Consider the following 24,304-nt stretch of genomic DNA (forward strand, 5'->3'; position numbering starts at 1 on the left):
CAGCACTGCAGGACAGTAACCACAGTAACAGGTCGGTGAGGCACATTCCCCCATGCTGCCCCTGCCGAGCCTCCACCCACTACATCCTCCCTAAAGCCGTCACACTGTAGAAACATCCATCAAATTACACCTGTGACACTCGCACCCTTACCATATTTACACTAATGTCTACTCCGCACCAGGTGTGTTGGAAGTTCCTCGGATGGTTCCTTCCTGTCTGGTCCTACCTGTCTACTCTGTAAAAGTGAAGATGTGTTTGCTCCTAACGCCTGTTGCATGAGTGAGAACCCTGAGGATGAAGCCACTTCCCGTCCGGCTCTTCACGTGCCGTCCAGCAACGCTCTTCCTCCTCCGTCAGAAGCGGTCGGAGATGGTGTAGATCCCTCTCTTCCCCTTGGGCCTCAGCCACCTCAGGCTCCACCTGCAGCGTCCCGTGGCAAAGTAGTAGAGCACGGGGTCCAGCAGGGCGTTGAGGCTGACCAGCGCCATGGTGACCCGCCGTGCGTCGTAGATGAGGTCGGCGGCCCGGCAGTCGCGGATGACGTCCAGGCGACGGAGGAGGTGGAGGAGGTGCACCAGGTGGTAGGGCAGGAAGCAGAGTACGGTGATGGCCAGCACGGCGTAGATGACCCGCAGGGCGGCCCGCGCCGTGGCCGTGCGTATGCGGGCGATGCGTCGGGCCACCAGCGGGTAGCACACCAGGATGATCCCACAGGGCACCAGGGCTCCGAACACCAGGCTGCAGACGCTGTACACCACCAGGTTGCTCTCCCACTCGCTGGGCGAGAAGCTCTCCAGGCACCAGCCGTGGGACTCCGTGTCCACGGGAGACGTCACCATGAAGGCCAGGGACGCTGCGCCGCACGCCACCCACACGCCGGCCGTGAGCGCCGACCAGCAGCGGCTGTCCCGCAGACGCAGGTAGGCGTGGGGGTGCACGGTGGCCACGTAGCGGTCCACGCACACGCACGTCATGAAGCAGATGCTGACGTAGACGTTGGAGAAGAAGACCGTGCCCGTCACCCGACACGCCACGTCGCCGAACACCCATTCGTTACCGTTCAGGTGGTAGTGCACGCGGAAGGGCAGGACGCAGAGGAAAAGCGTGTCCGCCAGCGCCAGGCTGATGATGAAGGCGTTGGACGGGCACTTGTGCTTCATCTTGAAGATGAACACGTACAAGGCACCTAGGTTGCCCGGCAGACCAAACACCATCACCAGGCAGTAGGTGATGGGGAAGAGATAGAACTGGAAATACGCCGTTGAATGGCCACACTCTGTGGAGGTGGAGATGTTCGTCTCAGCAACTTGAAGCATTTTTGGGGCTTCCTTCCACAATTCCCACTATGAAGTAGAAAAATTTTCAGTACATACATGATCACGGCTTGAACTAGCACCTTGCTACCTCCTACTAAATTAGAGTCAAAGCAGACATTTTCAGTAGATTTTATATCAAGTACATAATTGTAATGATTATGACTAAGTGATCTGATTAAGTGTCTTTCTGACATTTATCTGCTACACAAATGCTATCACTGGCTGTGAAGTGATGAGCTCTAGAGAGAAGAATACGGAAAGAAAAAAGTGCCAACAAACACACCAGCTTCACCACACTGAACGTGTGTATCAGGAGATGAAACACTGGATTTTTGACATGTCTCATAAAGTAATAAAAAAACAGATAGGTTAGGATGGATTACTTACAATTCTTTTGGAGATCAGTGTAAATTGATCCAAACGCAACAGAGGTGAAAAGATGATGCTTCAGACCAGATTTCCTTTTGTCTGTCTGAAGCCACTGGTGGAAAACATTTCTCTAAATGCGTGCCTCACGCTGAACACACAGGAAATCATCACAGAAACATTCCCCCACGCTACCCTAGCTGCATTCATACACTACGAGGAAGCATGAGTTTGTGGTAGCGAGTTGTGATCATGTGACTCATGTTCTGAAGACTTTTTCACTTGCAGGTCAAGGAAATGGAAAACAAGCTTTTATAGACTCAAGATACAGCAGCAGTCCGTGCTGTAATTTGCTGCCGGACCTCATTACAGCAGTTCTGACATTGTTCCACTGTCTTATTTTGCTGACGCCAGCTTCAGGTGAAACTTTTCAGCTGATCTAGGAGCAGTTTCCTATGTCCAAGGCCAAAGACCATAATGGGTACTGCACTAATGAGCGCTTTGATCTGTTACAGAACATTTCACTCTAACGCAAGCACTCAGCAGGTGGCGCTGTTTAATTTCATTGCAAAGACACTAACACACCCAAAGGGCTTCATCTGAAGATATTTAGCGAGAGCTGCAGTTTGAGGACACAACTGAAAGGGGAAAGAACTCTGAAGTTCTGGAGATGGATTCTGCTTAGTGCTAAAGACGCTGCTTACCACTAGACATGCATGACACATTTGGGGCCACACGGGGCCATTAATGTGTTATGTATGGTAGAGTGTGTGTGTAAGAGTGGACTGGAAGAGCCCGTTTGGACACTACACCACTCACTCACTGGGACTCACTCACCCCTAATCAGCAGTTCAGTCTGTGATTCTGTAATTCAGTAAGTGGATCCGTAGTATTTCTCTCGTCACATAGGAAAATGATCTAAATTGGACCAAACCGGTACATTACCAGTTGATTTTAGAAGAGTTTAAAGCACACAACCGATCAAATAAGGTGTTGAGTGTCAACCCATTAAATTGGGGTTGCAACCTGTAGGTGCAGATGGTGTATCCTTCCCCCCCAACCAGTGTTGTCTCTCAGGGGATTTCCATGACTGTCACCAAGACACGCATGGATTGACAAGAGCCAATAGCTCCCAATAAAATATGTAGGTCACAAAAGGTCACACCAAATGACTCCAGTTCATAAAAATACAGTAGCCACAGAAACAATAAGCCAGCATAAGGAAATAATAATGAAAATTTTGGCATTTTGGTTTCTTGTTGTAACATTAAGAAAAAATAATAGGTAAGATAGGATGATAAGATGGCAAGATAGGAATTTAAGATCTAAAAGTTCACTGCAAATTGGTACTAAACCTGAGATGAACCTGAGAAGAACCGTGTCCATGTTGTCCACGTTCATCTGGTTTGACTATCACGCACATGCTGAATCCTTCTGACCTCACATCTGTGACTTCACATATGTGACCTCACACAAAATAAAAGGGCTTTTGGTTGGATGTTTGTTTTCTGACAGCATTGGCGGAGAACCGGCTGGAGCTCGCCTGCGGCGCATTAGCGTGTCGTGAGTTTACGTTTCTCAGACCTCGCACGCACTGACGGCTGGCGTGAGACTGAAGGAGGTTGAATGCCGAAGAAGGCTTGCCGCGGAGTGAAGAAACAGCTCCCCTGAAATGTAGAGATGACCTTTTCTCTGCCTACAGTCTTCCCATGCTAGATAAATGACCGCAAAGTGTACAATCCCTTCTGGATTCACTCTGAACGTCTCTACAGGAGAACTTGAGAAACTAGAACAGTCTGAAACGAGAGTGGATTCCAAAAGAAAGAAGTTTGTTGTTCTGGCCTGTTCACTAAAAAAGTTCTCTGCCATTCTGGACAGATGAACTTTTATGAAGTGTGCTTTTCTGGAACACCCCCGTCTGCACTAACTCTGGTCCTGACACACTCTTGGCTTTCGAGGGCTTCAGCTTGATCCTCTTCAGTGCCTGTAGGAGCAGTGACGTCACTGTGGGCCTGGAGACGGTCTCATATGGTTTATGCAATGCAAATTATAATCAGTAGACTTCGTGTTTTTAGTGTGCTGATGTGATTAGGCGTGCTCTAACATGGTTAACAGAGAATGAAGCTGAGGTCAAACTCAAAATCTTGCAGTGTTGTTATGCATCAGTGGCCTTTGTTTTCATCACAAAGTAAATGTTCAAGTAATCCCTAAACTAACCCCAATCCCTAACCTAACCCCAATCCTTAACCTAACCCCAATCCCTAACCTAACCCCAATCACTAACCTAACCCCAATCCTAATCTCAGCTGGCCCAATACATTATTTATTTTACACTGAGAACAAACCTCTCTATTTTATCCATTCTGGAATATTTCTTTTGAATTCAGTATTTAGTAATCAAACATTAGGCACAGGAAATGTTGCCCAGCCCTGACAACATAACCTAGTAAGTTTATAAGTAAGCAGAAATAATACCCTGCAACCACGCCTCTGTTGTTCACACTTACACCTCCTCTGTACCTTTGCCCTTGTGTTTCTGACTGGGAGAGCCCACACACACTAACCTCATGTGCGTCAAAGGGAAGACGGTGGCATGCAGGGTTGGACGGCGAAGTCTCCACGGGCCAGCGTTAACGGACCTGCAGGGTTGCACCTGGTCAATCACAGCACTCCTGCCTGTTGCTGATCTCTAGGGCCGCCGCCCCCCACCGCAGGCTTCAACGTACCTCCCCCTTTCAGCGTTTCAGCATCACACAGTGTGGGCGTGTGTTCATACTATATCTGGGGTCTTGTAATTTTAAATGGGCTCCATAAGTAACCTCCTCTCACTTGCTATTAAACGGTGGGTGCAGTTATAGCGTGTTCTCTAGGGGCCTCTGGATCATCTTCTCTAGGGGCCGTTGGATCATGTTCTCTAGGGGCCCTGTTTCTTAACAGGGGCCACTGGAAGCCACATTCTCCTCAGGAAACAAGTGCCTTGACAATATCTGTCTAGGCGTAGACCAACCGACGTGAGTTGAGGTAACGCAAGGACCGGTCGTTGCCACGTTTTCAGGACTTCTGCACACGTCGTCTGGATGTCTTATCTTTGGGCATGTTAGAGGCATTCACCATTAAATTATAGCTCTTCATAGTTATTATTATGGGATGCGGAGGGAATGGTACGGGCATCTGAGCTTGTTTTTCTTCCCACAGTTCACAGGCGTAACAGCGGGGGGGTGTGACAGCGTAGTTTTCAGCATGTGTTTGGCAGACATAGCTGGCCTCATCCGCCAGTCGTCCCTCAGCTGAGAGGAAAGTTTAAAACATCAGGCAAACTCTGCATTGAACTTGGCCTCGTGCAGCTGAGGCTGCTTCCTATTAATTCATGTTTCAGATCTATGAATTAATAGATGGCATTTATTCAAGAACCAGCCACAGAGATTATATTAAAGTGCTTAGTGATTTTTTTTTATGGTTGGGTTTCACCACATAACCCATGTAATCTACTTTTCCAAGATCAGCAAGCAGCCATGCACTTTTAAGACGTGTATATTTACCATCATAGTCAATTGGGGGTGGACAGTCAGATGACAGTGTTGGGGGGGGGGGGGGGGGGTGTTTCAGAGGGTGGAGAGCTAGAGGGTGGGGGGCTAACCCTAACCCTAGGAGTGTTAGAAAGGGGGGGGGGGGGTTGCACCACAAAAAGCATATCACACCCCAGACCAATTCACCAACCCACAATGCAGCAGTGCATGTGGCTGCCATGAGAGGGAGATAAACACCCAGATCTGAACTCACACACACACACACACTGAATCTGCAGAGACCTTTTAATCCAACTTACATTCCTCATTCATGCTATGTGGGATGTGACTCACAGTTGAAACAGATGGTCAGAATCCAGCACAGAATCCCCACTGCTGATCACGGACACCGCCACGTTACAGTCGTTTGCCGGCGATAATATTTTGCCATAATTATATTTTGTGGTGATAATATTTTGTGGTGAGCCTCTGCAACTTCTGCTGACCAGCAGTGAAAAGGCTTAAATGAAACCTTCAGTGAAAAGGCTCTGTGGAGGTTCTACTCCGTGGAGATACAACTCTGGAAGTTCTACTCTGTGGAGGTTCTACTCTGTGGAGGGTCTACCTCTGTGGAGGTTCTACTCTGTGGAGGAGGATCTACCTCTGTGGAGGTTCTACTCTGTGGAGGTTCTACTCTGTGGAGGGTCTACCTCTGTGGAGGAGGTTCTACCTCTGTGGAGGTTCTACTCTGTGGAGGTTCTACCTCTGTGGAGGAGGTTCTACCTCTGTGGTGGTTCTACCTCTGTGGAGGAGGTTCTACCTCTGTGGAGGTTCTACCTCTGTGGAGGTTCTACCTCTGTGGAGGTTCTACTCTGTGGAGGTTCTACCTCTGTGGAGGTTCTACTCTGTGGAGGTTCTACCTTTGTGGTGGTTCTACTCTGTGGAGGTTCTACTCTGTGGAGGTTCTACCTCTGTGGAGGTTCTACTCTGTGGAGGTTCTACTCTGTGGAGGTTCTACCTTTGTGGAGGTTCTACTCTGTGGAGGTTCTACTCTGTGGAGGTTCTACTCTGTGGAGGTTCTACCTTTGTGGAGGTTCTACTCTGTGGAGGTTCTACTCTGTGGAGGTTCTACTCTGTGGAGGTTCTACCTTTGTGGTGGTTCTACTCTGTGGAGGTTCTACTCTGTGGAGGTTCTACCTCTGTGGAGGTTCTACTCTGTGGAGGTTCTACTCTGTGGAGGTTCTACCTTTGTGGAGCTTCTACTCTGTGGAGGTTCTACTCTGTGGAGGTTCTACTCTGTGGTGGTTCTACTCTGTGGAGGTTCTACCTCTGTGGAGGTTCTACTCTGTGGAGGGTCTACCTCTGTGGAGGGTCTACCTCTGTGGAGGTTCTACTCTGTGGAGGGTCTACCTCTGTGGAGGGTCTACCTCTGTGGAGGTTCTACCTCTGTGGAGGTCTCTCGCTCTGTCAGGTCAAAGCCCTCGCTCTCTGCTCACACTCTCTCGTACTTCTTTCCAACTTTAAGTTGCTGACTCATCAGTTTCAAAAAGATAGAGAGAGAGAGAGAGAGAGAAAGAGAGAGGAAAAAAGAAAGAAAAGAGAGACTGAAGCTTTGATCCAGCCAAGGGACAGGAAGCAATGGATGAGAGGTGGGAACACAAGAAAACAGACTGGATTTTGAGTAGGGCTAATTTTAGCCAACCCCCCCCCCCCCAACACAGTGTAGGAGGTTTATATAAGAAACGCAGGAGTGGGAGTGAAGAAGGGGTAGAAAACACAGCGTTTCAGAGTGATGAGTGATGTTCCCCAGCATTTCAGAGTGATGTGCACTGATGTCGAAGCTGCCAGCCCTGATCTTTAATGGGCAAGAACATTCTAGATCACTCTCAAGCAGGAGAGGCATGGCACAAAATGTAACTGCAAGAGGGATTGTATTTGTGAAAAAGTGATATTTAGGCCTATGCATCAACATGTGAGGTGCCAATTTAATTTGCCTTTTGGCAGTGGCCTTAGTTTATTGTTGTTTATTGTTGGTCATTGTTGATTGCTTGAAGCACTTTGTCCATTCAATTTTATTTTGGCTGTCTAATTTCAATCCACTTTTTCTAAAGGGTTATATATTAGCCTTTGGGAAGCTTTCTCATTCATTCACATTAATTGCTTTACCCCAACAGTGCCTCTTTCTAGCAAGATGGTGCCAAGTCAGGTCTGCATCTGAACTTGACTTTAAGAAGGCAGCGTTTTATTTGAATAATGAGTGAGAGACCTATAGAGAGGAACTTTGCATTATGTCAGTTACACAGTTTATCCACAGCAGCATACGCTCAATGAGAACACGTGCTTCATCCACAGCCCCCGACTGTTCCAAACTTCCTGTGTAAAGGGCTTTCATTCTTATCTCGTGACCTCACTCTCTCCTCCCCCCACCTGGCTGGCCAGCCGGGCCTCGTCCCCTACCGCACAGAGAGCCTGAATGAGATCACTGCTAATCGGCAGGATAGGCTCCCTACCCAGGGTACCTATGAACAATAGCACGATCTGACAGCTTGCAGCAAACACTACAGCAGTCCCTTCATACACACACACGCGTGCACACACACACACACACACACACACACACACACACACCTCGGGCCCTTCCATTTCCTGTGAATTAATAATGCCTCCTATTTCTGGCCTTCTGTAGGAAATGCAAGCACTTGAAATACTTTTATTTCGTGCTGCCTGTTAATATGGGAAGTAGAGCTTGTTCAATAAACCTGCTTCTCCTTCCTTCATGTTCCTTACACTTTAATGAGGTTTTGGGGTTTAACACTGAGAACATATTATGATAGTCTGACTGACAAATAAAGAACTATTTGCTTATCTTGGTGACTATTCTGCTAATGCCACAGTAGGGATTGCACCACTATAACAGTTAGTATACAAAGATATAAGTATACAACGGGAGACAACGCTACAGAAGAGAGGCAGGCTGATCATTTGGGTGCAGATCTGTGAGCTGAAAGCTTCATGTCCACTGGTCCAGACATGTTTATTAACGTCCAGCTGGGATTATCGAAAAGCACCACATTAACTCAGGAACATTCAACTCCATATTTTAAGATGGAAGAGAAAGAAAAAATGAGAATGTGTGCAGTGTTTTCATGGAAAGAAAGTAGCAAATCTTAAGACAAACCAAATTCTAAGGAGACAAAGTAGTTTTGCAGTTAAGAATGCCCTTAAATCATATCAGCCGTGTAATGTGTCTGTTATCTTTAGCTACAGGACTTTTATGTTATCTTTAACTACAGGACTTTTATGCTTCCACTGGCTATTTTCCTTTGGTGTGAAAATGTTTTTATAGTTCTGTAAAATGATACATCGTCATGTATACAATGTAGTTAATTGCATTAATGCTTAATGTATGCATTAATGCTCAGTAACCCCCTGATAAACTGGGATAAACCAAACCGCTTATTAACATGAACAGATATCTGGATCGTGAGAAGTTCTGTTAAAACCAAAGCTGAATTATAGAGATTGTTCTTTCTTTTTTAAGTCATATACTTACTTATACAGCAATACAGATGTTTGTAATCTTGCTGTATTCTAGACACAAAAGTTCTCACCAGTTCTCACGTCTCTCTGAAAAACAACCAGTGACTCGGAGACTTCCCAAGACCATATGTTAATGGCACTGGGGAAATGGAGAATTTCTTCATGTCAGTTCTTACTCCCCACTGAGCATAAACAAACCAGAGCAGAACTCACTTCGGTCAAACACTAGATGCCGACTTTTCCTGAGTCAGCTCGGCATACGTCTTGAACAATTCAAATCAACAAACTGAACAGACAAAAGGGTAGAACAGAATCAGACAGTAACTATGTAAGAGGCCATTAATGGATGGGGTTTAGGTTTGTGCACTTTGCAACTGTTTCAAGAGGTGACATCATTGGATGCAGATACACATGAAGCTTTTGTATTTCATTGGAGGAGAATTCTACATTCATGCATTAAGCCGCATGATAAAAAAAAAAAACATTTGAAATTCTGTGGGTCAACGAAGCAAAAGTTCTTGTTGTGAACCTTGACTAAGCAAGCAGAGCTACAAAGGTAAAGAGAGAAGTGGAAATCTGATTTGGTTGGCACTTTCTGTAATTGCTCTGTGAGTTCAGTCACACATAACAGAAAAAAACTCTTCAGTGTTGAATTAATATCTAGAGTGTTAAAATGCCTACAGTGTTCAGTCAGACATAAAAGAACACTGTATGAGTTCATTTAACGTTGGTGACTTTGTATTATCACTGACCTGGGAGTGGATTGAGAGAAAAATTATCTCGAGGCACTTTTGCCATGATATAGTGGCATACTCTAGCTCAGACAGTGACAGGCTGTAACTAATAGGAACTGAAGATCAAGTTCTCCAAACATAGAAACAAAAGGCCGTAGAATTAAAAAGAGGAACAAAGAATAAACATTATTTCACACTTGTTTTCACTTGATATCTAAGGTTTTGTTTCACCTCATCACACCATAAACATCAGTTTGTTTTGATTCTGTAATTCCATTTTTGTTGTGCTTCTGTAATTCTACTCTGAGATCTGGCCAGATAACATGCATTCACAAAATGTAACAGTAAACTGCTGTGTCTAGTTAGACATTGAAAGGTAACCTGCCACTGACAACAACTGAAAAGTAGCCGTCAGATGATCATGTCAAACCTGCAGTTCTCTGAGCGGTCTGGAAGCATGTAACTGGAACAAGAGTCTATTTACAGGTACAAAATCATACTTAAAGAATCAATATGTTTACAATTTTTAGCTTTCCTGTGTTATAGTGATCTGTACGTAAGATTAGATGTTGATGTTGGACATGTTAAGAGATCTACAATAGAATATTTGTATATGAAGTAACATAATAAACTCCCTGGGTCGTTAAGCTTAGAGTCATTAAGCTCATTGTCATTACTTTCAGAGTCATTAAAGGACTGGGGTCCATTTGTTTGTGGCATTTACTTTATCTGTGGGTTATCCAGTCACATGAACCAACATTCACCTGCATTTAGCAATCAGAAGTATTTTAAATAGCCTTTTAAAGCACTCTATTGCGATTTCCTGCCTGACCTATCAATCATATGGACACTGCTGCTCTAATTAGGAATATATAAATCACCTGGACCTATATTCATCAAGCTTCTCAGGGGTATGCAAACTGATCTGATATTAGTTCCTATGCTATGATATTCATTAATATATGAATGAAACCTAATCCTCGAATAGCAACTGGACGCAGATAAACTGAATACACACCCTTTATCGTTAAATTCAATCAAATTAAAGGAATGTTTTACTGATGAGAAAATGAGCATAGATTTGCGAAGAGAATACGCACACACATACAACCTGTTCACTCAAGCCAACAACTCTTACAGGGTTGTGTGTATATGATACGGTTAAGTCGTTTAGGGACTATCATAAAATTCTCAGTTTGCCAGTGAGACGTGCGCGAAAAGCAATGACCTGTTTGGGATCTTTATGATCATTTATTGAATTCAGTGGATTCAGTTGTCAACCACGTGATGGGCAATACAGGCATTGGTTAACGTTGAGAAACACAACTTGTTTTTTCTCATTGGCATGGACAAGCATTCACCCATAGCCTGCAAAAAGAAAATCTCAACACTCAATTTTCTCTCTCTCTCTCTCTCTCTCTCTCTCATGCACACACGCACATATGTACGCACACATGCACGCACTCACACACACCTTCTGAAGGTTTGTTGTCTTCCCTGTTGTTTTTTTCATTGTCATCTTTATTATTGTAACTGTGTAATTTTATAACTACACAATACCTAATTTTAACGCCATTAAGCAAAATAAATATTTGGCTGTTTTGTTTTTAAAATCACTTTCTTAACAAACATGCAAACACATCCTTTGGGGGTCCATCCAAGATCCCCCAAAGTGTCAGTTGTTTTATGTTTTCCTATACTCATTGGGAAATTTCATCCTCATAAAGAACTGAACAGAAATGCCTATCCCTTATACAGTGGCCGATTCCATACAGTATTTTCTTAAATTAGTTATGTATTGCCATTTTAGTTACAGATCTACTGCAATTAAAAAGTACCAGTAAATAAATAATTATATTAAAGCCTACCTAAATGTAGCCCTAACCCTAATCCCAACTTCAGTTACCAGAAGGAAAACTTTAGTTTATCAAATAAAATGTCCTAACAATGTGAAACGTCTGACGCTCCTCCAGACATGCGACAATTTAACGACTGTTCCTAACTCTGCCATTGGCAGCGGATTACGAACTGCCGAATAGTCCTGCGTGTAGTGACACTCCTCTTCAGCGGACGGGTGTATACGCACACAGGATTGCTCCAATACATTTTCAATCTCCCTCTCTGCGATGAAAATTTTGCTTTAAATTAGAGTTACCAAATTCGCCCAAAATGACGGTGGATTTTGAAGATTGCATCAAAGACTCACCCCGATTTAGGTAGGTGTAAATCTGTTCATTTGACTTCATTTGTCTTTTCGTGTGACCTCGATTGGTCTCAGGAGGACATCAAAAACTAGCGGTCTGTCAGTTATTTAACCTAAATGATGTTAATGATGTTAACATCTGTTGTGTTTAAGCCTGCTTGTCATAGACAATGTTACGTTCGCCGCGGTTCCATTTAATTCGACTATATTCCCGTGAATTTATGGAGCCCGCTTAGAATAAACCCTGGAGGAATAATCTCAGTGTGCGTAATCTCGTGTTGTAGTTCTCACGGCGTGTTCCGTTATCGCTGCTGTTATATTCTATATATTCTGGCTATACTGGAATATCTAGTACTGGAGCAAATTAATGGAGTGTCTACTGGTGTCTGGTGGTGCTGGGATGAGGCTCAAACCGCCGCAGCAACCAGTGGTCCGTTATGGTGAATTAGACCTGAATGGATAAAGATATACAGCCTGTTTGCACAATTTAAACGCGCACTCCCAACGCATATATTAATTAATATATTAATAATAATATATTCGACTTTCCTTTCTATACTATTTGAAACTAAAACATTTCCTGACAGAACAGTCGGTTTTTATTTCAAAATAAAGCACATTCTAGCTCGGGAAACAATCACTGTGTGTTTAGTATGCTGGTGTTTTGTTGTCGGGGTGTTAATTACAAAGCCCAGCTCAGAACCTGATGGGTTTGACTCCGAGGCTTTGAGTGGGTCCAGTTATTACACTGGTGTAGTGGTGGAGTGCCCCACTAGTGCTTTTCAGCAGTTAATGACAGCAGTTCACACCAGGTGGTTAAATGACAGGGATGCTGAAAGCGGTGACCTACAGACTGATGGGGAGAAAGACCACCTCCAGCTACTGCACAGACCTCCTCACCAAGAGCAGTAACAAGAAGAAGGTTTATCTCCGGCTGTCTGTTGATGTAATGTCTGATCTACCCGTTCTTTTTAGTGTCATCACAGCAGGTGGCCCTCTCAGAATACCTTGGGCGATATTCTGGCTGTGGAAAATGTATAAGGGCTTCCTCTTGTGTAAACGCAGTGGAACATTTGGCCAGAGCGGCATGCAGTTTAGTCTGCGGGAATCCCGTTCACTGAAGAAGGTATGCAGTGCTAAAGTGAAGGTAGGATTAACACGACGGGATCTGGGAGATGGAGGTCTTCAACTGTTGTGGCTGATCTTGTGTGAGGGTTGTAAATCCCTTTTGAAGTGTTTGGTCTCGAAGCGTTGTAAATATTCTCCCAACAGGATTCCGAGCATTCTTGGTCTTAAAATTACAACCACACTTTACTCTGCGATTGTCTCGTACGTTGCATTCCTATCATCCCGTGGACGTCACGGGAGAATGACATTTCGGACAAGCGTTACCGAGGCGGCGTCCGCTCCTTTGATGCACACGTGTGGCATCTCACGTGAGCGCTGCACCCTCCCGGCATCCCCATGGAAAGGGAAGGGAGCGCAGAGGAGTATGGGATGTTGGGGGGGGCGGGGATGGGGAGTCGAGGACTAGCTGCACCCGCCATGCCGTGGAGGTTAGATAAATAGAGCAGGCATTCCTTTACACCCACATCCCCTTCTTACAACTGGCTCCCATCGGTCCCCACACTCACACGTGTGTGTGCGTCTGTGTGTGTGTGTGTCCTCGTATGTGTGTCCGCACGCACTAGAAAGATACAGGCAGGGTCGGCGGGCCGGCACGCTGCCGTGAGAGTGTGTGAGAGTGTGTGAGAGTGGGCGACAGATACAATCTCTGCTTCAAATCAAAGACTTCCAGTCTCACTAGCAGTACCTTAATGGCTACCATCTGGCTTTGTTACCGGGGTCTGTCCAGTGGTGAGTGAAAGGTATTTACAAAAACCCTCCTCATGTTTATGTGTGAACGCAGCACTGAGGGGAGGTATGCTTCTTCTGTGGCTCCATCTTGGTCTCGTGGTTCCATTTTAATGCCCCTCTTATCTATATCTGCTTTTTGTTTGGGCTACGTAACACTTGATTAATAGTTTGCAGTTGATTTGGGTTCAGGCTCGGAAAGACGATGAGGTGAGGTCGGGGTGAACGGCTGATTTCTATGTAAAGTATTGTATTATTTATTTAGTCTGGATGGCGAGTCGTTCTCGACAAGGCCCATAACTTTGGTTCATGTCGTTTCTTAGCATATTTGAAAAGGATCCCAGGCAGGACCTGGCCGGGGAGGCTACTCGAAAGAAGCCTGCTGTATTACTGGCTCTTTTGTGGAGGTAAAAGAAACGGAACTGTTATACAACATCCCAGGAGGTGGTGGTGAGGGTGGTGGTGCGGGGGGTGGGGGCTGTTGTGGGACACTTTGAGCCCTTTCTCTTTTGTCTCGTTTGATATGTTTAATGGCCCGCCGTTTGGGGGGCTTTGACGCATCCGAAGTTTTGACACCTCCTGTGTTCCACCTCAGATGGGCTCGGTGCAGGTTTTCATCGGTGCCGTCTGGACCTATCCGGTCTTCGCCAGACGACTGGCAAACTCGGTGGAACCTGTGTTTTGGAAGTCATGGTCTTGAATGGTCAAGCCGTTGCCTGGTCGACCGGTCTATTTTCCAATGAACTTGAGTCTCTTTATTGGTTAATCACGTTATGATTATAGGGCCTTGGAAGTTGTCCAAGTTGTCTTTTTATGTTTTAGGTTGAAGTTCTTCAAATATTGGTCTACATATGGCCGTATGCTTGTGAGTGTAATAGCTCCACTGTATGTCCTCATGTACTCTCACAGGTCATAAATCTAGTGCTACAAGATATGGCATCTGCAGCAGATTGGAGCCACCTGACTAAATATTATTCACTGTTCCTGTCTAAAGACTGCTGTGTCACCCTCCAGTTCAACCCCCACTGTGACCTGGACAACACATTCTTCTGACTGGAATAGGAAATTACAATTTGATTACATTGCAAGACGGATTCGGTCACATTAGTGTTCCATGAGACACATTTGGGTCTTTTAGAAAGCAACAGCTCCTGAATTGCAATGGGAATTGAAATACAGGGACTGCTCGTGGCAACGATCCCAGGGAAATAAAACTAACAGAAAATGGCTAACTGACACCAAAATTCTGTCTTTCTCACAGAAACACAAGTGTCCACTGACACCAAAATACTGTGTCTCTCACAGAAACACAGTGTCCACAGACGTTGCCACGTGCACCATCCTGCGGTCTTATCCTGGCTATTTTCAAGTCATGTGACGATGAGCGTAAATTGTAGCTATATTTGTAGTACCATTGACCACTGAAACCAGCGCTTGCTGACTGCATGCAGTCCCAGAGCCTGCTTGTGGTCGAGTCCTCATATAATTTATGACTTATGATTCCGGAGATGTGAAGCCCATCACGTTGAATGTTCCCCTGATCCAGGGGGCTGTTCGGAAGGTAACACTATAATACAGAGTGCGCCTTTATTTCTCCCCACTGGAACCCTTGGGATTTTGACATTCTCTGGCACTCTGATTATAAGTGCCATACGTATGTGGACACCAGCGATTCGGCCTCCTTTGTCGCCCCCCCCTCCCACACGCCATGAGCTTGGCGTGCGTGTCTTTCCCCCCTGGATGTACGTGCTGGATGGTGTGAAGCCTCCGGCTACATGCCACATCACAGCCCCCTATTCGCTGGGGCCAGGTGGCTTCAGGCCTTGGGCTTTGACCTTCAGTGACATGGACCAATCCCCCTTCCTCTGCCGGCCCCAGCTGCCGGATGTGGGAAGGGCCTCAGGGACACTGTTTGACCCTTGATCACGACGCCCCAATTTGCGAGCTCTAGGGCACGAGGGAATACAAAAGAAGGAGTCTTCCATGTGAAAACCCAGGACTCTGCGGCTCCTTTGAGCCGGCGCGGGTTTTTCCTTGTGACACTGAGTCGTCTGACTGGCCATCGTGCTGGATTCAGAGCCCTGAGTAATCCATGCATGAGTCAGGACTATCTCTGGAGTTTACCATGGTAGCTGGCTGAAGCGTTAGTCTGATCCAGCCCAGGGTCCTGTCTTTGATATGAAGAGTGTACTGTTTGAGGTATACACCAGTGACCAACTGTCGACCGGACGTGACTCAGCATATAATGGAATAAGCTTATAACGCCTTAATGATTTCATTGTAGTATCACTTCCAAGATTCATTTGCAGCTGCAAACGTCAGTTACCTCACAGAGATCTGCTGTGTATCATTTAGTGTCAAATTATTTATATATAGCTTTATTATAGATTTATAGATTTATTGTCTCTCGGGTAGGAGTTGAATCTAACCACATACCACAACTTTCAGGATTGTTTAAATATTGTTAGTTTTGTTATATTGGCAAGTTTGAGAGAACAGCAGAGAAAGGAGAAGCCATTCAGAGAAGAACAATGTATTTTCTTGTTTATGCGGCTCACTCCCATTTGAGAGCGGCCTCAAAGATGTCCTGTTTGGGCCACCATGGCCTAAGAGCAGCTTCCTGTGGCGTGTTCCTTGTAGCTTACCGACATCCCTTTCTGAATTTGTGATCTCAGGCCTCTGTCCTTCCCTCCATAGAGTCAGACACTGTACTGAGGGGGATGGGTTACGCTCACCAGTCTCACCAAGACATGTCGGCTCTTATCTAGACGATCCCCTTGCCAGGGTCTTTTCATCTGTATCAAAGTTGAGCTGACTTGACCAGAACAGTGTAGGCTAGGAGCCACATAGAGTCAGGATGTTTAAGAATAATAAAACTAAAAATTACGAGTATTTATGTTTCTGTCCTTGGAAATGTAGATTGCAGCTCATCGTTTTTTTAATAAGTAAGACTCGTACAGTAAAACCGTAAGATCTTCTCAACTCGTTAAGGGCGTCATTGAACTCCCTCGTGGGACGGATCCCAAAAGATGCCAAACAACAGGGATTAAAGTCAGCAATTTGCTAAGTGCCAATTAGACTGCATGGTGTTCACAAGCGTGAAGGTCTGCACCTGTGGAGCTGTCAAGGTGTGCGCCTGTGGTCTCTCTATATCTCTAGGGATGTCACAGTATATCATTTGTTAATTATTATCATGATATTGGGCTTCGCAATACTGATATCGTGCTGCGATATATAATCTAGCACCTTGACCCATCTCTGGACATTCCAGACAATTGTTCTGCACGAGTCGGCACTGCATGTGGGTTTTTTAATTCCATATTGTCCATCCCAAAGGATTCCACTTTACCCATCTCATTCAACTTTTAGTGAGATCACAAAGGCCTTTAAAATAACACAGAAATTAAGAGGTGTGCAATTTTCCAGGTGTCACCCACAGTAATGCCTCTTATCTTTAGGGGAGGAGCTGATTCTCCGACAGTAGTGGCTTCAGATCTGGCCGGGCTCTTTTCCAGACGATCCATTGCAGCCCTTGGGGGATCCCTCGGACATTATTACCGTACCGGTTTGGAACGGGATCCTCACGAACGGGCTTTGGGGAGAGCATGCGGGCCAAGAGTAGTCTGGCCCAGCTGCACAGCTCAGGATCTGAGAGAGATTCACTCCTCTTCCTCTCTGTCAGGGAATTCTGTGCATTTTTGACAGGCAAAATCTCTTTTTCCGCATGGGCAAAGTGGACCCCAAGCCATGTGGTTGGTGCTTTGGCTGCAGCTTGTGGTCTGTCAATAATATAATCATGGGATTTTAAGGGCTCTGGAAAGTATCTAGAAATTGATTCAAGGCAAAACTTGCCACGATTGCACAACAGAAAGTTGTAGTGATCACGAAACACCAGTAACCCTGCTCACCGGTGCACGGCTCATCTGAATCCCTAAATGACCGGGATGGGATGATGTCACCCTTTTGTTGCCGGGGCTGTGTGTGTGAAACCTGCTCGTCCTTCCTGTGTCTGGGTGAATAGGACCACCTCCTTCTGCCCAGCCTGCCAGTTTACCTCCACACAACACGACAAAGGACCACAGGGAGGAATGCCAACACAGGACCAGAAACAGAGGCCTGGAAGACTTCACTAAAATTCTGTGTGTGTGTGTGTGTGTGTGTGTGTGTGGGGGGGGGGGGGGGGGGGGGGGGGTTATTAAGTAAAAGTCAGCTGAAGCCTCGGGTTCTGCCCATGCTACCCATGACCTGCTCTCTCCTCGTGCTCTGATGATGATGATGATGATCTTCCTGGGCTCTTTTGCACTACAAATCCTACTTTTAGCGCTCAGGCTTAGCTGCTCCACATTAGAAGTCAGAGGAACCGGATTCCAAAGAGAAATCCATTTCCATTCTGACAGTTTTGCAGCTCGTTTTTATCTTCAAAGTAAAAACATCAGATATCTCACCCCAGCTGTAGTAATGGCTTCAACATTTGACAGAACTATTGGGTTACTATGGCTGGAGATTTATTTTTACAGTGTATTAAAGCAGCAACACGAAAAGTTATCTGATATACTTTAGAATATGGCATGCGGTCAGCGTGTCTGTAATGAGCGCCACGATGGCCTTTTGAGCTGTGAGAACACAGAGTACCATTTCATGAAAGCACACGTGGGCATGTTTGAGCAGACATGACCTAACGAACACAGAGACATATGTAGCTCACCATTGCTAACTCCAAATCAGTAAGGTAGCACGATTTAATCCAAATCAAAAATTACCCATAACACACGCTTGTTTAAACTGTGTGTGTGTGTGTGTGTGTGTGTTGTACTGAAATGAGCAAAGCTTAGCTAACTAAGCCAACACTGACGAAACATGCAGGACTTTCTCTCTTCGAGTGCACACACACACACACACACCTACTCTCTCTTTCCCTCTGTCTCTCTATTTCAGTGTATAGCTATATTATGCTCAAGCCTCCTACTGCTTGTCAGTACATTCCCCGAGATGGTGTGGGCACATGTGGACTGTGTTCAACTCTATAATAATACCATCAGTGTTCAAGACAGGGACCCTGGACCTGCGACAGCAGTGACGTCTCTCCACTTCCTTTCACTCACCACAAACGGCATGTGATGTCCATACATAGCAAGCAAAAGATAACCTTACCAGAGCCTCACGCTTCTGGCCACAGAAGCCGAGGTGGGAGTGGCCAGGAGAGGAGATTAAGGTGGTGGGAGTGGCCAGAGGAGAAGATGAAGGCGGAGAATGTTAAGCTCCGCCACTGGCCATGGACCTCACATCGTGGTGAACGGCCAAAAGTGTCCGGCGAGTCAGACATGGGCCTGTGGCCTCTAGAGACAGTGTGACAGTAAGCTTGATGATAACAAACCCACACCCCACTATCCACCCTACCTATAACTGATGTCATTGATCAGTTTAAACTATGTACATTAAAAACTGCCGGGAGTTTAGTTGTAAGGATCTGGAGCAAGTGATGGACTCCTGTTGGGAGTTGTGATTAAGGCTCCCTCACCTTACCACATATTAGGTGGAGTCTGAGCGCTACACCCACAGCCAGACTGGGGCATTGCTCATGTCTTAGTGAAGCTTTTGTGCAGCTATTTGAGGTCAGAAGATGACATCGACTGCTACACATTAATTACATGATTCAGGCAAACAAAGGCAGGGCATTAGGAAATCCTAATGCAACCGGGGCGGAATCATCCCGTCGACTCCTGTGACCGGATCGCGACTGCGGCGGGGACGTTCTAGGTGAACGAGTACGGCTCAGGAACCGGCGTCTGCGCGTCTTCTTTCCTCGGGAATTCTTCGCGGCGTTGGCCCGGGCCCTCAGCCACGAGAACTGCGAGTCTCTGCTTTCTGCCTCTCTACGAGCTGGAGCGAAATGGGTTCCAGCACCGGCACGCCCCAGCAGAGCGTCCCTCCACGTGCCTTCATTGCAGGGTTGGGTTGAAGCGACAGCGCCGTTCAGAAGTCGTCTACACACCCGCGTCTCCGGCTTCAGCGGAACCATGGGCCGACGCTCGCGTCTCCTCCCCTGGTTCCAGGACGTTTGCTGACTCATATCTTCAGCCTGCCATTCTGAAGTGCACGTCTGGTTCTGATTTGGGCGTAGCCCTGCTTAGATTTTCCCAGCATGCTCCGGGTTGCAGACAGGAAACGAGCGGTGCTGATGACGGCCTGCTAAAACATTCATGGGGCCAGCAGGGAGGAGTGGGTGCGTGTGTGTGTTTGTGTCTGTCTGTCTGTGTGTGTGTTTTTGTGTGTGTGTGTGGATGTGACTGACCTCACAGCATTCTGGATCTCACCCAGGACTGAGTCAGCTCTGGACTCTTCCGTCCTGCTCAACTGCATGACGTTGAAGTGACTTACGTTTCATTCACACATTAAAAAAATAGCAATTACTGAACTATAAACTTAACTCCACGATAAATCAACGGTGACGTAAAATGCTGAGTGGATCCGTTTCTTCTCTGACTTCGCCGAGATCCACGGTGAACTGGGCAGCAGTTTACCCACAAGGCCTCTGATAGGCTGCAGTGACACGCTCAGTTTACCGGGCTTGTCTCCTGGCGTGGGGCCAGCCCCCCTCCCTGCGTGGCTGCGGTGGGACGGGTGGGATGGCTGCGGTCTCACGAGGCCCTGCGAGGTCCGCTGCCGTTCACCAAGCCGTGGCGCATGTTTGTTTGGTACGATGGTTTGCACACGGTGGTCCGGCCTCCGCTGGGACCCCCTGCCCCTTTGAAGAACCATTCACCCTCCTGCAGTGACGGAGGACGTTACCACCATATCAGCAAACATGGACGGTAGGACAAGCAAACAGTTGAACGGCTTGTGGTCAGCAGGTTTAGATCTAGGGTATCAACTGATGTTTACTTTCCTTACGTGGTGCAGTGCACAAGTTCAGAAGCGAGCGAACGGCTGAGGGTGTGTGCGTGTTTGGCCTGTACGAGCCCGAGGACCTTGAGCGGTATTACAGGGCACTGTTGTTGTTGGTGTACTGTAGAGGGAAACCCTGCAGATGCCCCCGTGAGAGGCTGGAGTTCAGTGCCCACCTGGACAAGTGCTCTGTGCTAGACCAATCAGAGTCCTCGGGCTAGACTCATTATATGCACCCACGCCTGTAACATGCTTGAAGATATTAAGTTGCTCCGGATAAGAGTGTCTGCCAAATGCATCAAATGTAAACGTGCAGTAGTGAGCTAGTTGCTGTCAAGACCGTTTCTGTCTGGTGGGAGTTCACTAAGGACACGAGAGAGGTCGTCCACATCCTGTCGCGTGCACATACAGTGACGTCAAGAGAGCACGAGTGAAAACCACCCTGAGGAAACACCTGGACAAAGGACAAAACACGATGGATGTGACTTTCAGCTCTTGTCCCTCTCTCTGTCTTTTGTCTTGCTATTTTTGCTTTTCATTCTTGAAGCTCCTTTGTAAGCAGTGCTCACACGTCAGTTCACATGGAGTTGTTAAATGGGCAAGCAGTATCTTCTCAGCATCCATCCAGAAAAGATGTTTGAATTCATTCTGGAATTCAACAAGAGCTCCTGTACGATTGTTGGGTGTGTTGGACAGCTGTATTTCTGTATGAGGACCATCTCTCTTGGTCGCTTTGCAAGAGTCTTTTCCAGAAAGAGGGAGAGATCCCTGGGTCTGGTATGTTTTCCAGAAAGAGGGAGAGATCCCTGTGTCTAGCATGTTTTCCAGAAAAAGGGAGAGATCCCTGCGTCTAGCATGTTTTCCAGAAAAAGGCAGAGATCCCTGCGTCTAGCATGTTTTCCAGAAAAAGGCAGAGATCCCTGCGTCTAGCATGTTTTCCAGAAAAAGGGAGAGATCCTTGCGTCTAGCATGTTTTCCAGAAAAAGGCAGAGATCCCTGCGTCTAGCATGTTTTCCAGAAAGAGGGAGAGATCCCTGCGTCTAGCATGTTTTCCAGAAAGAGGGAGAGATTCCTGGGTCTGGTATGTTTTCCAGAAAGAGGGAGAGATCCCTACATCTAGCATGTTTTCCAGAAAGAGGGAGAGATCCCTGCGTCTAGCATGTTTTCCAGAAAGAGGGAGAGATCCCTGGGTCTGGTATTTTTCCCTACAAGTGCAAGGCCACAAAAATGCAGGCTCACTCTGGCTCCCCGTGGCCGGCGCGTCCGGAACTCAAGAGGGAGAAGGGAGGGCTGCTTCTTTCACTTTCCATTTCTGCGTTTTCTCCAAGCACAATGGGGAATCCAAAAAGGCATCGGGGTGGTGGGGGTGGTGGTGGTGATGTGTGGGGTTGTGGGGGGGGTCTTCGGTGGGTTTTCCCCCATTCCACTCGGGGGACAGGAACGCGGGGAGTCCCGGGGCACTCGGCCCCTCTTCTTCGTCTGTGCTTATGGACAATGGAGTATTGTGTGGGGTCGTTCCCACAGCCTGTGTGTGTGTGTGTGTGTGTGTGTGTGTGTGTGTGTGTGTGTGTGTGTGTGTGTGTGTGTGTGTGTGTGTGTGTGTGTGTGTGTGTGTACGTGTAGCTCTCTCCTTGTTTGCCCGATGACATTTTTGCAGGCAGCAGTCACGACGGACCACCCGGTGCTAATGTGAACCACCACCGCTAGCCAGCACACCCCTCGTTTGTTGTACCTCCACCTCCTGCTCCTCCTCCTCACCTCCACCTCCTGCTCCTCCTCTCACCTCCACCCCCTGCTCTTCCTCTCACCTCCACCTCCTGCTCCTCCTCTCAACTCCACCCCCTGCTCTTCCTCTCACCTCCACCTCCTGCTCCTCCTCTAGGCCTGATGTCCATTACACAGCCCCCAGTAACCAGCCCCCCCCCCAGCAGCCTCTCATATCAACCACATCTTTATCTGTTCATTATTTTCATTGAAATTTTGCCGCTACAGCAGAAAATTATTCCGAAACATTTGTGGTGTTTCTATAAGGTCTGCAACAGAATGGTGAAGTGTCTGAGTGGTGAAAATGTCTAAAAATGAGGTATTGCTAAGAGATGGATGGTATTAATCACCACATTATTATGCAGGGAATGTAGGCTAACTGCTCTCATTGTAGAGGGGCTGCTGAAAGGCTGGCACTGAACACATGGAAGCTCTATCCTGGCTGGCTGACCTGACAGGGTTAATCTCCCCACACCCCTCCAGTGGAAGGCTTTCTTTGCCCTCGGAGCTCTATGTCTGAAGTGTGCGTTCCCCAGGGGCTGGGGGCTAATGGTACATGCCCTCCACAGACCCTGGGGTGACGAGCTCCTCTCACCCCGACTGGTCCCTCAGTCCACCAAACAGAGACCCACACAGTGTCGGCAAGAGCAAGAATTTAATCTCAATCTCTTACTCAAGACCATGAAGGCAGTAAGGAATCCTTAAATGCTTCGGAAAAGTAAGAGATCTTGGATAGGGATTGTATTTATTTATGTATTTATTTGGTGTGTGTTGTGACAGAGATGTGTGAGGTTGCCGTAGGAGAACTCCCTGACCAAACGCAGTTACGGTGCCATCTGCTTCTTCACCGTCTGTCCGCCCACGCATTGTCTGTGTGTGTTCACGCAGACTGTCCAGGACTAATGAGGACAGCGAATTACACTAATTAGGCATCTGCTGGCGAATATTAAGATAGTCTATCATTGGCTGGATAAAATGGTGCGATTTCTCATTTATTGGAGAATTTTAGAAACTGCTTTACTTTTAGCGCCACCACAGATTCATTTTTTGTTGTGTGCGTGCAGATATTACAGAAAGTGTTTAGTAATATTCCTGTTTTGTGAGTCTGATCTTCTGGTTGAGTCTGATCTTCTGGCTGATTAGGTGACGTGTGAGTCACTCTGTGCCTAATGCTTACCAGTTGTGTTTTAATGCATCTTAACTGACCTTAACTTTGACCTCAACTAAACTTTCACCCGCACACAGTGGAAGGTGGTTCCAGCTTCCACTGCAGGGTGATTCGGTCCCAGGGGAGTGTGTCGATTGTCACACATGGCTTTCATCCAGCCACATAACTGCATGTTATTCCAAGGTTTGGGAAGAATGCTGTGAGGTTGGGGTGTGGGGTGGGGGGTTGGGGGGGGTGAGGTGAGGGGTGGTGAGTTTGGGGTGGGGGGGGGTGATGAGGTTAGGGTGGCCGGTGAGGTGGAGGGTGGTGGTTTGGCAGGGTGTTTGGCAGGGATTCACTCTTTATTCTTATTCAAGCATACGCATGTGTTACAGAGACACGTGCTGGAAAGCTACACCCTTCTTCTAGAACAGAAGAGAGGGATGAAACTACCAAATGTGAAGAAAGCAGACAGAGTAACAGGGCTTCATGCACAATGGCCTGAATTATTCATTTCTTAGATTTCATACTACATTTTTTCTGTTTGTAGTATGCTGAAGTTATGGAGTATGGTGCACTCATATACACAGATATGCACTCATATACACACTCATATGCACTCATGTGCTTATATGTTCAAGTAGCCTGAATGAAACTGTAATAATCACAGGGGCTACTCGTGTGAATTTGTCAGCCAGTTATTTGCTGAGATGTCGCGTTAGGTCTCCCTTTGATGCATGTATGGCTTAGATATAGAACCACTAGATATTTTTATAATTCTACCCAGTGCTAATAAAAAGACAGGAAATATTTCTTGTAAGTTAAGAGCTGCCATCAAACTCAGATATATGCCATAACCTTCTTCAGGCAGAGTCATGAGCTTTACTGCTATCAGATTTACTTCCATATGAGCTGGAAGCAGTAATAAAACTGACACTTCACTTTCGATATACGCACGTTTAAATATAGTGGACTTGTGGTTTTTCGG

At 46.6% G+C, this 24,304-nt stretch overlaps 2 protein-coding genes across 5 annotated transcripts in view; one reads left to right on the top strand and one right to left on the bottom strand.

The window, feature by feature from the left end:
- Positions 1-333: 333 nt before the first annotated feature.
- On the bottom strand, positions 334-2,746 carry LOC143484893 (uracil nucleotide/cysteinyl leukotriene receptor). Its single transcript, XM_076983928.1, has 2 exons — positions 1,705-2,746; positions 334-1,344 (listed from the first exon to the last, which is right to left on the bottom strand). Exon 2 carries the CDS (start codon positions 1,315-1,317, stop codon positions 355-357), a length of 963 nt encoding a protein of 320 aa, XP_076840043.1. The 5' UTR covers positions 1,318-1,344; positions 1,705-2,746; the 3' UTR covers positions 334-354.
- Positions 2,747-11,490: 8,744 nt separating this feature from the next.
- Positions 11,491-24,304, top strand: part of acap3a (ArfGAP with coiled-coil, ankyrin repeat and PH domains 3a) — a 49,750-nt gene continuing 36,936 nt past the window's right edge. For 3 of the 4 annotated variants that reach the window (XM_076983804.1, XM_076983805.1, XM_076983808.1), the window contains exon 1: positions 11,491-11,679. In XM_076983804.1, the coding sequence (XP_076839919.1) occupies positions 11,633-11,679 (47 nt within the window). In that variant the 5' untranslated portion in view covers positions 11,491-11,632. The remainder of the gene's footprint in view (positions 11,680-24,304) is intronic. The other variant, XM_076983807.1, reaches the window with a different exon arrangement.

The sequence above is a fragment of the Brachyhypopomus gauderio genome, chromosome 21 (genome assembly GCF_052324685.1).
Source record: "Brachyhypopomus gauderio isolate BG-103 chromosome 21, BGAUD_0.2, whole genome shotgun sequence".
NCBI classification, from domain to species: Eukaryota; Metazoa; Chordata; class Actinopteri; order Gymnotiformes; family Hypopomidae; genus Brachyhypopomus; species Brachyhypopomus gauderio.

Bases quoted from the DNA above. Each gene is read 5' to 3' on its own strand.
- LOC143484893 (XM_076983928.1), bottom strand. From the start codon at position 1,317: ATGCTTCAAGTTGCTGAGACGAACATCTCCACCTCCACAGAGTGTGGC.